This window comes from Doryrhamphus excisus, chromosome 14 (assembly GCF_030265055.1).
Source record: "Doryrhamphus excisus isolate RoL2022-K1 chromosome 14, RoL_Dexc_1.0, whole genome shotgun sequence".
Taxonomy (NCBI): domain Eukaryota; kingdom Metazoa; phylum Chordata; class Actinopteri; order Syngnathiformes; family Syngnathidae; genus Doryrhamphus; species Doryrhamphus excisus.
In genome coordinates this window covers 5,582,024-5,597,025 of record NC_080479.1, presented here as the reverse complement: position 1 = coordinate 5,597,025, position 15,002 = coordinate 5,582,024, and the positions used below count along the sequence as shown (strand labels likewise).

Below are 15,002 nucleotides of genomic sequence, written 5' to 3'. Positions count from 1 at the left end.
CAAAGGTGAAATGAGAGCATTTTATGGCGGTAAACAAAGATGGAAAACTCCCATGGAAGGGGGGCGGGGGCGGGGGCAGCCAGTGAATCCTTTTCACTTCTGAGACCGGGACAAAAGGGAAGTGGTCTGGGAGGAGGCCAGCTTTCCCAGCATGCCTTTTTCCCGCTGTAATGTCACACCTGAGTATAAGGTGACTCTTTGGCCCCCGGGTCATCTTTACACCATTGTGCTGCTGGCGTGTCCCCGTTACTGCCGCATGGCGCTCAGGTACCGGGCCTGGGCCCGATGGAACACCCCGCCATGATGCCAGGGAGCCACGTCTGGGGTTGGCTCCTACACGAAGCCATGCAGACGAAGAAAGGTTCCATCACACCTTTTTCCCGAGCCATAAAAGGCTGAAAACTCCTCAAGGCCAACGTCCTCTTTTAAACAGGAAGTGGGGCGGCGTCACCATTGCACACCTGCGGCAGGTTGATGCTTACACAGGAAAGCCAATTGGTGGGGGGGCTCTCATGGAGACACACACGTGTGACCTTCACATGACCTTGCAGGATGTCAACATACAATAACAATATTTTTACCGACTGATATTTTTAACTCCGTTATACAGTATTTACTCAGACTTAGACTTAGCTTAGACTTGGCAAAAATAGACTTTCTTGACATATTTCATGACATAAGTCACATACTCCAAAACACAATGTTGTCTGCTATCAGCAAATCAAGCAAGTATTGTACATGCCAGGTACTGTAATACTCAATACTATGAAAATACTTCCCAAATGGAAACACCTCCATTTGAAAATGCCTCCCCAAAGGAAACACTGACTTTGCTTCTACTGCCCTCTGGTGGTGACCAGGTGACATGTACTCTCCTGATCCACATGTGAAGAGCAGGAAAGGCTTTGTCATGTCATGGCGCTTAGTGAAGGGAACCTCGATAAACTTGGCAAAAACGTCTCTGCCATGACGGAAGCCTCGAAGCCTCGGCAGTGCCGAGTCGGCCCGTCTCGTAACATCACTAATAGGCTGAAGTCGTCTCAGTCGTCCTGTCTCCTTGTTATTCAGCCATTTGTCATCTTACTAATGCTAGTATCTGCGTGATGACAAGCGGAAGTACCAAAATAAAGTGATAGTGACGTTTGCTCCATTGACAAAGCAAATCAAATTAATATATATTTTCAAATACATAATTAGTCTTACAAAGATTGACGGAATATTTTTTTTGCCCCACGGCATAATCACGAGTACGCTAACTAAAATAAATGACTAAATTAAATAAACTGGGGACTATTTTTTTGGTGCTTCTTAATCGTGATTTTATTTTGACACTTGACAAAGTTGAACGGAAAAGGGAGATTTTACGACACAGAATAATGTAAATAATGTAAACAATCTCGTTAGCACCTCGTTAGTGGTATGGAAGCTCATAGGAAACATGTTATGATGCCTTTTACGACGTGAAAATCCTCTTTGATAAAAAAAAGGCAATGGGTGCAACAAAGCCAACATATGATGCGCATAAAGCACATGTCGTTACATTAATAGGGCCTTATATTTTTGCAATACCCCCCCCCCGAAATGCTATCTTTGAAACTCAATTATAAATATCTCACCATTTACTGACTAAAGTAAACTCAATTAAAAATTGGAAGTATTAACACGACCAATAACTCACAATATTATGACACTGCAATGCTTGCCAATAAAATTAAATAAAGCTGTAATTTTACAAGAAAAAGTCATATTCCAATGCGGAAAAAAGTCCCAATTTTATGAAATGGGGGAAAAAAACTGCTGTGATTTTTGAACTGTAGGTTGAGGAAGAAATGTAAAAATATTACAGGAATAAAATCATAGTATAGCAAGAAATTATGTAACTTTTTAGCATAACCTTCACAGTGGTGGAAAAGGTTTGGCCACCCCGGATCTCGACTGAATACTTGATGCCGACCAGCCTCGCCGGGGGAGTCTCACGGCTGGCCTGGGAGCAGCTTAGGTGTCTGGGCTAATAACCAAAGTTGCCTGAAATAAAAAAGGCGGCCATATTTGAACATCCATTTATTACAGTGTAGAAAAGAAGTCAAACTGAAAATGAGCGCATGAACATGTCTGTTATACAAGCATACAGTACAAACAGTTCATCCTGGACCCGCGTTAAAAAGGGGCCACTGTACTCAACATAGTATCAAAATAAAAGACGGAAGGGTGGGTGGGGGTGGGGGTGGGGGGGCAGTCCCACAAGAGACGCAAAGGACATTGTTTTCACAGAAAACACTCTTATTGCCGACCTACAGAATGCGTCATCATAATACTGACATTCGAACCCTTTGAGGGGGGTATGATGGGGGCTCCGATGTTCGATGTTTGAGGTCATTCGTTTCGAGCGGCACTCGTGTGTCGTGATGTTTTGTTTTTTTTTTTTGCTGACGAGAGCGGAAGTTTTTGCGAGGTACCACACGTGGGGTCTGCACATCCACTTAGCAGCAAAGGAAAGGAAACGAGGCTTCCTGGGCTCAGCCTCCTTTTCATCTCCAGGACGTAACGTTCCATTCGAGGCCACGTGTCAAAACGTTACACGTGGTTGGATTGGATCGGCCTTTTCGTTTTCAAAGTGCTGCTGAAGAATTCCGCTGCTTGGCGACTGAAAAGAGAACGACGTGGAAGGCTTTGTGTTGGAAAGTTCTATTAGCATGCTCCTGACGTGGACTTAGTGGTAAAGCTTGTGAAGGTTTCAGTCCAACTCAATATGTACGTATGCTGTTATAAATAATGGTTAAAAAAAACACCACAGTCCCACTCATGATCCTCCCACGTACCGGGGCCATAGTCTGTGCAGTGGTTTGAGGAAAAGAAAGTGGAAGGTTCACAGTTCTGTCAGCCGCTTGGTAGCGTACTTTAATGTCCGTGTTGGTTGCTTCCAAGGTGGTTCGGGGGCAAAGGTGGTCCGTTGACGCCAGGGTGGTAAAAGGCACATTTGCTCTCGTACCTGCAGTTTCCTTTCATCATGAAGTGGCGACACACCGGCCGATTGGACATGTCTATTGGGGAGGCAAGGAGACAATATGAGGACATCAGACAAGAACATACGGCGACTTTCGCTGATGCTTATTTGTCTAGCTTTTCGTTGCAGGCGACAAAGCAAATAGTATAATAATAATAACTGTTCACATAGAAACAATGAATGAATTAATGTTAGTTTTTTTTTTTGACGCTGTGCTGTGAAAAATGTGAATTTACTTAAAGACAGGCAGCACAATCATCTACTAGATGACAAAGTACGCCATCCAATATGTGCCATGGCTGGATTGAGGCTGGGAAACAGCGCCCCCGCTGGTCATAGCTGAGTAATGCACGTCATTTAGCCACGCTTATTAAGAATAATTGGCAGCCAACAATCCATCGTTTCAGATAAATAGTGTCCACGTACCATTCATATTGCCGTGTCCCCCTCTGGGCCCCCCGCGTCCTCGGCCCCGGAAACCCGGCTCTCCTCCCCGACCCCTTCCTCCGCCTCGGAAAAGACCGCCTCGGTGGGGCCCTCCTCTCATGGAGTCGTCCCCCCAGTAATTGCCGTTATCTCCGCGGCCCTGTCCCGGCGGCGGCCCCATCATACGAGGTCCTCCGGCGTTGAACGGCGGTCCGTGATTGTGCGGGGGCGGAGGGTGGTTGAAGCGGGGGCCGCCCGGGGGCATGTTGGGCGGGTAGCCGCCGTTCATGGGCATCTGCATGTGCATGTTGTTCATCCCTGGACCATGACCCAGCAAAGCCTGGTTGACTGGATGCCAGACAGATTGTCATCAAGACTGCCAAGTCACAGACCACGGATCTTCTCTACGACATGCAGGACATGGAACCTACCTGGGGGTGGGCCCTGGGTCTGGTTCTGCTGCTGCAGCGATCCGAGGAGTTGTTTAATCTTATCTGAGAAGTCAGGCTGCTTGATGAGATCTTCGGTAGACTGGTTACCAGAAGCACCCTACACACACACACAAGGTTTGGTTAACGACAATATTAAATAAAATGGCCAGCATTGACTTGCTACGTTATGACTTCAAGCCTACAACAGCAAAAACCACTAAGACAATGCGTCAGCGGTCTCGGACAAACCTTGCTTGGTCATAATTCTTGGATGATACAGGAATAGAAATGGTAAATATTGACATATTATTCCGAAAATGTTTTCCCCTGACATCATCAAGAACCCTGAAGTGAACATGTGCTTAATGATCTGACCTTTGACACCTCCTCCATCTTGGGTCAGTTATGCTTTCAAATGTTTTGACTGTCAATAACTGATGTTTGTCATATGAAATGATCTATCGTGGTGGAACAATAAGCCCGGGGCTGAACATTGGAGAGTAACAGACCGCAAACGGAGTCATTGAACCTACCACCTCATCATGGTTCATACCCATCAACAATAAGGTGCTTCTTGCCAACCAGGCTAAATCCTGAGCTGTCTCTCTCATATGTATCAGGACTAGACAATAGCAATATGCAATATGCAATATGCAATATGCAATATGCAATATGCAATACTGTAAGCAGTGTAAACCAAGTCAATCAAACAGACGGAAAAGCTTTATTTCACTGCTGACAAAGGCTCCCAGTCTGCAGTAAACATGTACCATGATCGACGTCAGCAGCTCCTGTACGTTGACGGCAGGCGTGACAGGATTGTTGACAGTGTTTGTGGGCTGTGGGCTACGCGAGTTGTTGTTAAGGTTGCCCATCAGGTTGGCGAGGACGGGCGGCAGCTTGGAGCCCTCGTTCTGGACCATGCCGGGGACCTGCTGGGACGTGGTGTCCATGGGCTCAACGTATCCGTCATCCAGCATGGAAGAGTCCTGCAAGCAAGGAAGGCAGACCACATGTGAGTGACGGGGCAAACAAGCACGCCATGTATGGCTAGTGGAAAATACATACAAACTGTTTGGCATGTAAACGTGAAATCAAGCTTGTGTGTGAATACAGTACAGACATGACTTGTTTATGGAAATTGATTGGTAAGCTCATTTGTGCAAGGCAGCATCTCCTATTTATAAATGGAATATTTTGGTAGAGCATAAAAAACCCATTTACCAACTTCTTCATTATTAGAGACCTCTCAATATAAAATAACAACCCTATAGTCACCATCACGTTGCCCATATAGGAGACATAAGCGACAATAAGATATGTAAGAACTAAATAAGACATAATATAGATTCATACGTTAGTATCGGGAGAGTTTGTTACTTCCTGTTATGTCCAGTACTTCCTGCAGTGGCTATTGTGTCATCAATGTGACCAGTGTATGTGACACTACATATCAACGTGAATGTTGTGTATTGTATTTTAGGTTTTGTAGTCATTTTTATGCTGGAAAATACTCCATTTAAGCAAAAAATATGTACAACTTTCTTAAATATCTACTTTCTAATTAGGTGGTATTCAACACAAAAGAGCACTTTCGTTCATTCATTCATTTTTTACCGCTTATCCTCACAAGGGGGTGCTGGAGCCTGGACTGGTGGCCAGCCAATCCCAGGGCACATATAGACAAACAACCATTCACACTCACATTCATACCTATGGACAATTTGGAGTGGCTAATTAACCTAGCATGTTTTTGGAATGTGGGAGGAAACCGGAGTACCCGGAGAAAACCCACGCATGCACGGGGAGAACATGCAAACTACAAAAGAGTACTGCTTTGTTAATATATTTTTGAAAAATCATGATAGACTGGGGCGGCACGGTGGTCTACGGGTTAGCGCACAGACCTCACAGCTAGGAGACCAGGGTTCGGTCCCACCCTCGGGCATCTCTGTGTGGAGTTTGCATGTTCTCCCCGTGCATGCGTGGGTTTTCTCCGGGTACTCCGGTTTCCTCCCACATTCCAAAAACATGCTAGGTTAATTGGCGACTCCAAATTGTCCATAGGTATGAATGTGAGTGTGAATGGTTGTTTGTCTATATGTGCCCTGGGATTGGCTGGCCACCAGTCCAGGGTGGACCCCGCCTTACGCCCAAAGACAGCTGGGATAGGCTCCAGCCACGAAATGCAGAGGGATGACTGTATGCATCTCACAAAATCAGTTATGGATTCATCCCAGGTTATCTGTGATGAATGTTTCAAGCTGTAACGCAAAGCTAGGATGTTATGCTAGCTTATATTGACCTCAAATGAATTGTTTTAGCATCTTGGGTGCAAAAAAGTATATCCCAAAGTGGCCCCGTCGCATTCTTCCTGTTTGTTCAGGTTTGGACACAGAAGTGGATACACCTCTACGGGAATGTACCACACGCTCCACGGGGCGTGACACACACACGACTAGCGTTGACGGAGACGATTCTATACTGACCTCATCCAGAGGTATGAGTCGAGGAGGCATTGGTTCATAAGGCTCTGGGTCGGGTTCATGCGGGCTGTCAGGCACGCTGGTGAGAAGACGAGGCTTTTAAGCAACATATCCAACATGATATGAGACATCGGTACACGTCCAGGTCTGGCAGCCCTCACCTCTCCTTACTGAGGAAGATCTCCTGCAGGATGCCCATCTCACGATCCCGCTGGGTGAGTTTCTCTGTGCTGTTGGACCCAGGGTTCACCAAGCTGCCAGGCAGTGTCAGGGGCCGGGGGGGTGTCCAGGGGACCCTCTCCTCCATCGTGTCGTGAGAGAGACGACGGGCCATCTCAAATGTCTGCCTGTCCATCATCAACTCCCGCTTGGCGGCCTCCCCAAAGTCCTTGATCTTGTTGACGTTGACTAAGACATAGGAATAAGACACATGGTTCCAATGTCCGCCTGTAAGTCACCTGCGGTTTCATCGGCCAACAGGTCTTACGTACCCCTCTCCGTCTCATCCAGGTCGAAATAGAAGTAGTGTTTCAGTTGGTCCTCGTGGGCCCAGTGAACTGTCTTCTTCTTCTTGCCCTTCTTGGTCAAGTCCTCTTCACCACGAGGCTCTGATAGCGCGTTGGGTTTATCTCCTGCAAATGGCAGCAGTTTCATTAAAAAAAGACAATTCCAATCCAAAAATCCATCCTGTTATGCTGCATGCAGTCTTTCCACTCCGGTGGGATGGGGTACAAACTGGTCCCAGCGTGTGTGTGTGTGTGTGGGGGGTGAAACCCGGTCCCAGCATGTCTCATGGCTGTGCTGGCAAAATGAATGAAATTGTTCCTCGGCATGCATTGCGAGTGCAGATGACCAACGTAGTAAATAAGGCTACATTAATGTTGTCCATGGGCGGTAGCTGGTTCCACACCTAATCGTGATATAAGTGAATTTACACCAAGTAGGATTGCTTGTTTAGGAATGGAACATTTTCATAGAAAACTTCTTTTACTTCATATAAACATGTTTATACATGAAAATGCATAATTTAGACAAAAAATATGTCAAACATGACTTGTTAAATAACCAAGAAAAAGTGATGATGAAAGACCAGGATTAGGACTAAGACTTTATCTAGGAAATGGAAAGAGCAACGTTGGCAAGCTATTACTGTAGTCTTTCCTGAACAGACGGACTCACCGGTGTCCATTGAATCTGGGTCTTCATTAGGAACAGGGGTGCCAGGCCGCTCAGGCTCCTGGTTCTCGTCAGGATTACTTGAAGTGGTCTCTGGAGATGACGGTTTGGTAGAAGACGAGGAATACGTGGATGGTTTGCTGTCAAATGGACTTGGCTGAAAATGAAGAAGGGACACATTAAGCAACACTTGAGGAGAACAAAATATACATACGTCAAAATAAAGAAAATCCCTGTTGATCCATTTGTTTTTAAAGTTCAAATTCTATATATGTGTCTTCAAATGATTTTAAATGTAGGGTTGAATAATCACAAGTCAACACACACGACATTGCTTAAAGCTGTTGAACAAACCAAAACGAATAAAAAAGAAACAAATAGTACCAATTATTACAAATTACTCAAAAATGAATATGACAATGAATAACATAATGAAGAAAAATTATGAGAAAATAATGGGGAAATCTGGACTTTGGGAAAATTTTGAACCAATACATGTAAATTAAATATTATTTAACAACATATATTTAATAATTATATGTAATTACAAAAATATGTTATTTCTCACCACATTATTATTATTATTTATTATTACTTGTCTTCCTTTGTGTCTGTTATTATATGGGAGCCAGGCAACGACATTTCGTTGGCAATTTCACTACTGTGTTTTTGTGCAATGACAATAAAGGGAGTCTATCTGTCTATCTATCTACTAATTGTACTGAAAAAAGGTGCGACATAAATGTAGCTGTGTGTACAAAGTGTGTTCAGTGTTGGTACTGCATATATAGATATTCTTACATACACACAAGCTGACATACAATGCACACATTGGTGTGTTTGATTCCCGGTAGCCCAATGTACCGTGCAACAAAGCATCACAAGCGCTACCTTGTTTGAGGTCGGGGACACGGCCTTGGTATTAGAAGGTGAACCAGCGGCAGCCTTCTTCTTCTTGATCTTTATTCCCGGCACGGGGGCCGAGTTAAGTGCGTCTAGGAACCCTGTACACTCCATTGCTGCAAAAGAAAATTGGGCGACGCTGTTATGGCGATCATCACGGCAATCGGTGCTTCAAATGGAATCCACGGGTGTGAACTTACGTTGTGCAGGAATGATCTTGACTTTGATTTCTTTGGTCGAGTTTGAAGGTGTATTCAAAGGTTTGTATTTCTTTTCCAGCGGAGGAGTATCAAACGGACCAGAACTATCGGGAGCACATACACTGAAAGGTCAGCATCGTAACAGATGGCTGCAGAGAGCCTTCGCCATCAGGTGCATTGAGCTTCATGACCCTACCTTGGTCTCTTTATTAGTGGGGGCTTGATGTTGTACTTGTCACCCAGCTGTGGCGCCACCGGGGTCTTCTTCGTGGGTGCGGGGGTAGGAGTGTCCATTTCTAGACCTACATAAACACAATAGTCACTCAGAAGAACCGGATCCAGCATTAAGAGCAGCATGATGATAACGTGGGTTCCTCAGGCTGACCTATGGAACGAATCTTTGCGTGGCTTGGTGCGTGGGCTTTAGCCTTGTCTTTCTTCTTCTCCTCATCGCCACTCTTGTCCTTCACGTCACGGAGAGGGACCTTGCCTTCTTCCTTCTTCTTCTTCTTATCTGCACGTTGAGTAGAGCAAGTGTATTAAGCTGATATAAAAAGGAAGAGGCACCGATTTAAAGTTCAAATACGAATAAAAAGGCAAACCGTCCATACCGGCGGGACTGCTGGTGCTGCTCGATACACTTTGCGAGCGAATTGTTGCCATCCAGCCATCAACAAGCACGGATGCTAACTTTCTTAGCTCTACGATAGAAATATGAATAGTGGGGTTTAGCAATAGAAAACATAAAAAACAACAACAAAAAGAACAAACTCACCTTCAGTGTCTGCACTTTTACTCAGTTGTTTGACCAACTTTGCCGTGTTGTTCTGGGGGGGAAAGCCGACAACGAAATGTATTTTAATACACATCTGCTAGAGTTATCCTTGACTGTAAAAAACAAGTGAATACAGTGGAAATAGAGTTGGGGCTGTTGGAAATATTACCTGCTTGAGGTGATCCACTTTGAGGGGCAACTTCTGCAACGTGAGCAGGATGAGCTGCAGCAGAGGAGTGTTGTTGGTGGTTTTGGAGTAGGTGAGCCAAGAGTTCAGCAGCCTGTAGCCACCGACTCGAATGAACCTTAAAAAAATAGGTGGGGGGGTGAAACATTGTTTTATTTTAATTAACAAATGTCCTTACTTAAATAGTCGTCCCTCGTCACAAAGCGGTTTGAATCGCATGGCTTCACCCGATGACAAATTTTGCAAAAATAGATTCAATAATGAATCATGTTTTGTGCTTGAATACAGCCTGCTATTAAAAAGTGCATATTTAAGCAAATTTTAGTTTTTTTTTGGCCCAAATTAAGCATTTGCAATTATAAAATGAACTCAATACTATAAAGGTATTCAGAAGACACAATCAAACATTTGTGTTGTATTCTACACTAGCCACAGGGTGTCTGTAATGTTGGGTGAGATACCCAAGCACCAGACTTGATTGCCAAAACAACAGTCTTTTATTACAGGTTTCAATTATTTTAGGCACAATAATCTCTAATAAAAATCCCTCTAAGACACGCCAAGGTAAACTTCAATTCTGAACCCTCACTTCCTGTCTGTCTCACCAGTCAATTGCTAGGAGAAACACATTCATTGCAACAAGCACGAGTTTTATGCCAAATTATTCATTAAAATTATATATGATGAATACCTACATTAAAAATAAGTGTCATTTGCAGTTGTATTTAAATATTTTTTAATATCCAAACAGAGGCCAAAGCTTTGCTTTTTCAACAAAAAAATATACAATTAATTGTTGCTCTAATCATTCTTTGTCATTGTTTATTTTTTCATAACATGCAGCGGCCCAACAAAAAAAAGGGTCAGATAGATTTGCTCTGCGATAGAAAAATGTATCTTTGAAGGTGAGAAGTGCTTGTAGAGTGATAAAAACAGAGCAAAAAAAATGTTTGTCTTTTGAGTAATGATCGGATGCAGGCTGCTTTTAACTACTTAAAAAAAATGCAACAGATCAACAAAAGAAAGCTGTGGTCCGAGAATGGCCCCTGGGTCAGACTTTGGATACCACTGATCTAAAGCAGCTTGTTTCAAATGGCCTTTAACATATTTCCCATCTTGCTTTGAGATATAAAAATGCATCTCTTAGACAAATAAGTGCTTGTAAGGCAATGAAAAGGTAGAAATATTAGTATATAAGTATCCCATTAAAAGAGCTACAATAGCAATAGTAGTAGTGTAACCAGATGGAGCACAAGAACAAATAAGTGTCTTACCTATTTAGAACATCATGGGACTTGGTGTGAAGCAGGATGTTAAGGTACATACACCGACTGACCATCTTCGCTGATGCTTTCATTAGGCTGTGTTGAAGAAAGACATCAGGTTTGCATTTCATAATAGCAGCAGACTCAATAATAGCCCGTTTCATAAGGCACTTTGCTCACCTGAACATCTTTGGGACTCCCTCTAGGCTGCAGAGTCCTCCATCCTTCCCTAGAAGAACCTCCACGCCCTTCAAAATCTCTTTGGGGTCCACTGGTACCCCCTCCATTTCTGAAAGACAAATCCCTAAGCAATTAATGCATGCTGCTGCGGGGCAAATATGTATTGCATGTTCTAATAATAGGTAAATTGTGTGGCATTTAATGAGGCGTATTTGCTTGTATGATAAAGAAGTAAAGCTCCACAGAACTGAATTCCACCCTGTCATTACCGTCCATTAGGAAAACACAGCGACACACACACACAAGTCAAGACAGCTTAAGGGCATCTTGTGACTGACACCACGATTCAACTTGCCAAAAGTAAACCACTCCACATAACATGTGGACCCCCCCCCCCCCCCCCCCCCCTTTCAAAACAAAAACTCTACACCAGCCAACATCCATCCATGGCAGCCTTGCACCTCCACATCAGACTTGAGCTGTTTGGAGTGTTGCATGCTGACCTCGGGTCAGTAGGGACACGGGCAGGACAGCCGGGTGTCTCACAGCACCAGTTTGTCCTCTCTGGACCATGGAGGACATTTGAACTGATATGTGCTTCTGCGTTAAGGTTGCCATTGTTTCTGTTCCTGTTCAAACTACACTTCAAGACAAACAAGCGTGTGTGACCTATGCAGTAATCAATCATTCACTATTATTTATGTTGTCCATAATTAAGAATAACAAAAATCAGTCAAATGTATTCACAGTCAATGCAATAAACCTGAATGGTTACATTCAGACAATATTGTCTGATTATAAATTACACTTATACATGAATTAATGCCTTCTGTGAGGGGAACCTGCATGAATGGAATGCTTGAACTGAATACAATGTGTTCAAATTGGGTCACATGATTGTGTTGCCTGCAAATGTTGATGTGCATGTAAATTACACAAGCATTACTCATACATCAAAGTCACCATATATTAAACATTTGTGTTATATATATATATATATGTGGGATTAGATCTAGGCTGTCAGATTAATTGGCCTTTACTGTTATATAAATGAAATATATATATTGTATTCCAAGGACAGGGCTGGTTGGGACTGCATTTTCAACAGATTCATCAGTCATGTTGTACAAAACCTTTCATTCTATTCCATATCAGTTCATTGGAAATGCCATGATGTGAGGAATCAGTTAGGTCTTACCCGTTTAACAGTTGTAGTAGACGTTTTATATTGTCTCTGAACTCCACAACACTGCAAATAATTCACAGCCTGTAAATGGCACAATTGTTACACATATACACACAAAATAACAAGTGTCAAAACAGGACTCTCAAGTCAATTCAGTATGGCGCCCCATCTGTTTCAAGTAGTGCAGATTTGCCAAATCAATGTAGCTAATATATAAAACTACATTTAATTTAAACTTTGCCTAAAGTGGCTATTTAAAGTTTTAAAGTATCTGATAAATGACATTACGGTAGGTGGAAATCCCGGTTACATAAAGACAGTTCAGTGCCTCGATGGGCGGGGGAAGAGAAGGCAGTCAGCCAATGACAGCCCTCCTGCCATTCACCCCCCTTTCCACGCCAGACAAGTGTGGAAAGCTAAAACAAGCAGCGGCTTAGTTTGGCGAACAAAAGATGACATACGTAAAAAAAAGCGCGGCACGACAGTAAATTAATTGCGGTTGCGTTTCGGGTTTGTAACAAAAAAAAAAATACTCCCCCGGTGTTACGCCGACACGGCCCCTGGGGCGACACACAAAGCAACAGTCCACCATTTTGTCTACTCCGACTATCTGTGCTTCGGAAGACCCACTTCGCTCGAGACATCCCGCAATCTTTATCCACAGATTGCCAAGTACGTGGTGCGGGCTTTCGGGGAGTCCCTGAACTAGGAATATAGTCAATGCAACACAGCAAATGTCCATCAATCCTCGCTCTAATGCAATCTTTATGTATAGATTGCGGTGGGTATCAGTTCCATGGAGCAAAACCCTGGCAGCCAAAACGTCCGACTTCATGGTTGTTAGCCTCCTAGCAAATATGGCAATCTTTATGAGCAGATTGCTTATAGATCACCAATCATCGGCTATTATTTAGTCCGTTCCGTCTCACACACGAAGAAACGGTGACTTATGTCGCCGTCCACGTTCCTGTGTGAGCTCATGCTAAACAAAGGCTATGCTATGCTGACGTGTGGCGGCTGCTAGCCAGCTACCTGCGAGCTTTTATGTTGCATTTCCACTATTCCAATTCACTCAAAAATATACAACCATATTTTATCTACGTGTCCTCGACGTCCAAAGAACAACATAGCGTGCCTTTCGGGCACTTTCATTAAACATACGGTCAACTTTGATGGTTTTAATACCTGCTTCAAATTTTCTATTAGGTGTGGCTGTGGTAGCTAAAGGCTAGCCTTTCCTTCAAGAACAAACTGGAGGCAAAAATGGTAATCGGATGTCCATTACTTGAAGAAAAAACATCAGTAAGTAGCTGGTCGAAGTCCTCGACGGCTGATTCTTCGGGAGAGCGAATTTAAACCTGAAAAAATACACAACAAAAATGCATCTTAGTTGGCACGCAACACACCATGTAGTCAACTACATGTGTTGATTTGTGTGAAAAGGTTTGGGTGATTTCACCCTCAAGACCGACAAAAAAATATGCTCGAATGATTTGACGTCTTGACTTACCTTTGACCAAATCCAGGAATGAACTGGAGGGGGAGGGACTTTCCTTTTATACAAAGCGACGACTTCTACGTCACCGCAGCCGTTTTGTCTTCGTAACTCTGAAACAAAATGGCGGACAAACGACCTTGTATTGCTGGCCAAAGACATAATGGCGATTCGCGGAGTTTTTCTACAATTGCGTTGGTTTCCCATCAAATTAAGCGTCGCGAGTTACATACTTCGATATAGTGTGGACTAGAGGATGCCCTTAAAACAATGTAGTGATCTCACCTGAATGTAAACATAATGTAATACAATAAATGTATTTGTCCAAAATGGCGACTGGTTGCGAGTGACAACACCCGCGTGGCTAGTCGTCGTGCATAAAATTAAAATTAAATTATCAGGTTCACGTTTTTTTTAAACAAACCCGCCGACTTCGAATAAACCGACACAACAACCTAACTGGGGGCTTTACACTTACAACAATTTTATGTACGGCAACGGTTTTTGATATGACGTCACCTTTACCCTTTAACCTTTCACCCTAAGCCACAGTAGGAAAAATGTCTGCTTCCATTCAGAGTGCATTGAGGACGGTGTGCCGCATCTCGCCTTCCATTTTATACCCCCTGCGACAATACCAGGTACATTATTTGGTGGGCTCTTATCTGTGTATCGTCCGATTAATCGAGTTTTTGACGTCAACGTGAATGTTGGCCATGTTGTTAGCGGTATCAATGTTGTGTTGTGTGCTAACAAATGCTAACCATTTAAACATATCTGATATTGTCTAAACGGTGGGTTGTGTTTTGAGAATTGAGACGGGTTCGTTAAGTTACAAGATTTTGTCTTGTTTTATGTTCAGGAGTTGTATTTACTATCAGTTTTCAGCTACAATTCACAATGTAAATCTTCACATTTACCCGTCGTAAGGAAAATCACCTTGAGGTGCACTATTTCTTACTAACCTTAATTCCGCCGTGCAGCCCGCATATATCCTCATATATATAAATGGATAAATGTGTTTTGTTTTCTTTCTCTCTATGTATTTTTTAATGTAACATATCAAATGGATAGCTTTGGCATAATACTTGTTTTGTCATCAACCACAAGGTACCCGGAAGAACATGCAGAGCAGCTCTTCCGCCATTTTCACTACCAAGCCGCGCTTTCTGCCAAGCGGTGTCACTGCCGGACCAGGATGTCGCTCAGGCGACCGAGGCGCTCTCTCGCTACAAAGACAGACCGTGGGATTATCTGGAGAGTGAAGGTATCTTGTATGCGGATTAGC

At 43.4% G+C, this 15,002-nt stretch overlaps 2 protein-coding genes across 6 annotated transcripts in view; one reads left to right on the top strand and one right to left on the bottom strand.

The window, feature by feature from the left end:
- Positions 1 to 2,046: 2,046 nt before the first annotated feature.
- On the bottom strand, positions 2,047 to 14,134 carry ppp1r10 (protein phosphatase 1, regulatory subunit 10). Of its 5 annotated transcripts, none has more exons than XM_058046645.1 (20): positions 13,730 to 14,133; positions 13,405 to 13,577; positions 12,232 to 12,300; positions 11,034 to 11,142; positions 10,863 to 10,949; positions 9,571 to 9,706; positions 9,402 to 9,453; positions 9,238 to 9,327; positions 9,012 to 9,140; positions 8,823 to 8,928; positions 8,627 to 8,730; positions 8,415 to 8,542; positions 7,527 to 7,680; positions 6,839 to 6,979; positions 6,509 to 6,755; positions 6,351 to 6,426; positions 4,632 to 4,850; positions 3,862 to 3,979; positions 3,431 to 3,778; positions 2,047 to 3,041 (listed from the first exon to the last, which is right to left on the bottom strand). In XM_058046645.1, the coding sequence occupies exons 4-20, from the start codon at positions 11,138 to 11,140 to the stop codon at positions 2,899 to 2,901; spliced, it is 2,385 nt and encodes a 794-aa protein (XP_057902628.1). In that variant the 5' UTR covers positions 11,141 to 11,142; positions 12,232 to 12,300; positions 13,405 to 13,577; positions 13,730 to 14,133; the 3' UTR covers positions 2,047 to 2,898. The 5 variants fall into 5 exon arrangements, with proteins under 5 accessions (XP_057902628.1, XP_057902630.1, XP_057902627.1 ...); XM_058046647.1 differs by having other exon boundaries at positions 12,232 to 12,282; XM_058046644.1 differs by lacking the exon at positions 12,232 to 12,300 and having other exon boundaries at positions 13,730 to 13,827; positions 14,000 to 14,123.
- Positions 13,876 to 15,002, top strand: part of mrps18b (mitochondrial ribosomal protein S18B) — a 5,098-nt gene continuing 3,971 nt past the window's right edge. Inside the window, exons 1-2 of the mRNA XM_058046654.1 lie at positions 13,876 to 14,355; positions 14,825 to 14,981. Coding sequence (XP_057902637.1) covers positions 14,275 to 14,355; positions 14,825 to 14,981 — 238 coding nt within the window. The 5' untranslated portion in view covers positions 13,876 to 14,274. The remainder of the gene's footprint in view (positions 14,356 to 14,824; positions 14,982 to 15,002) is intronic.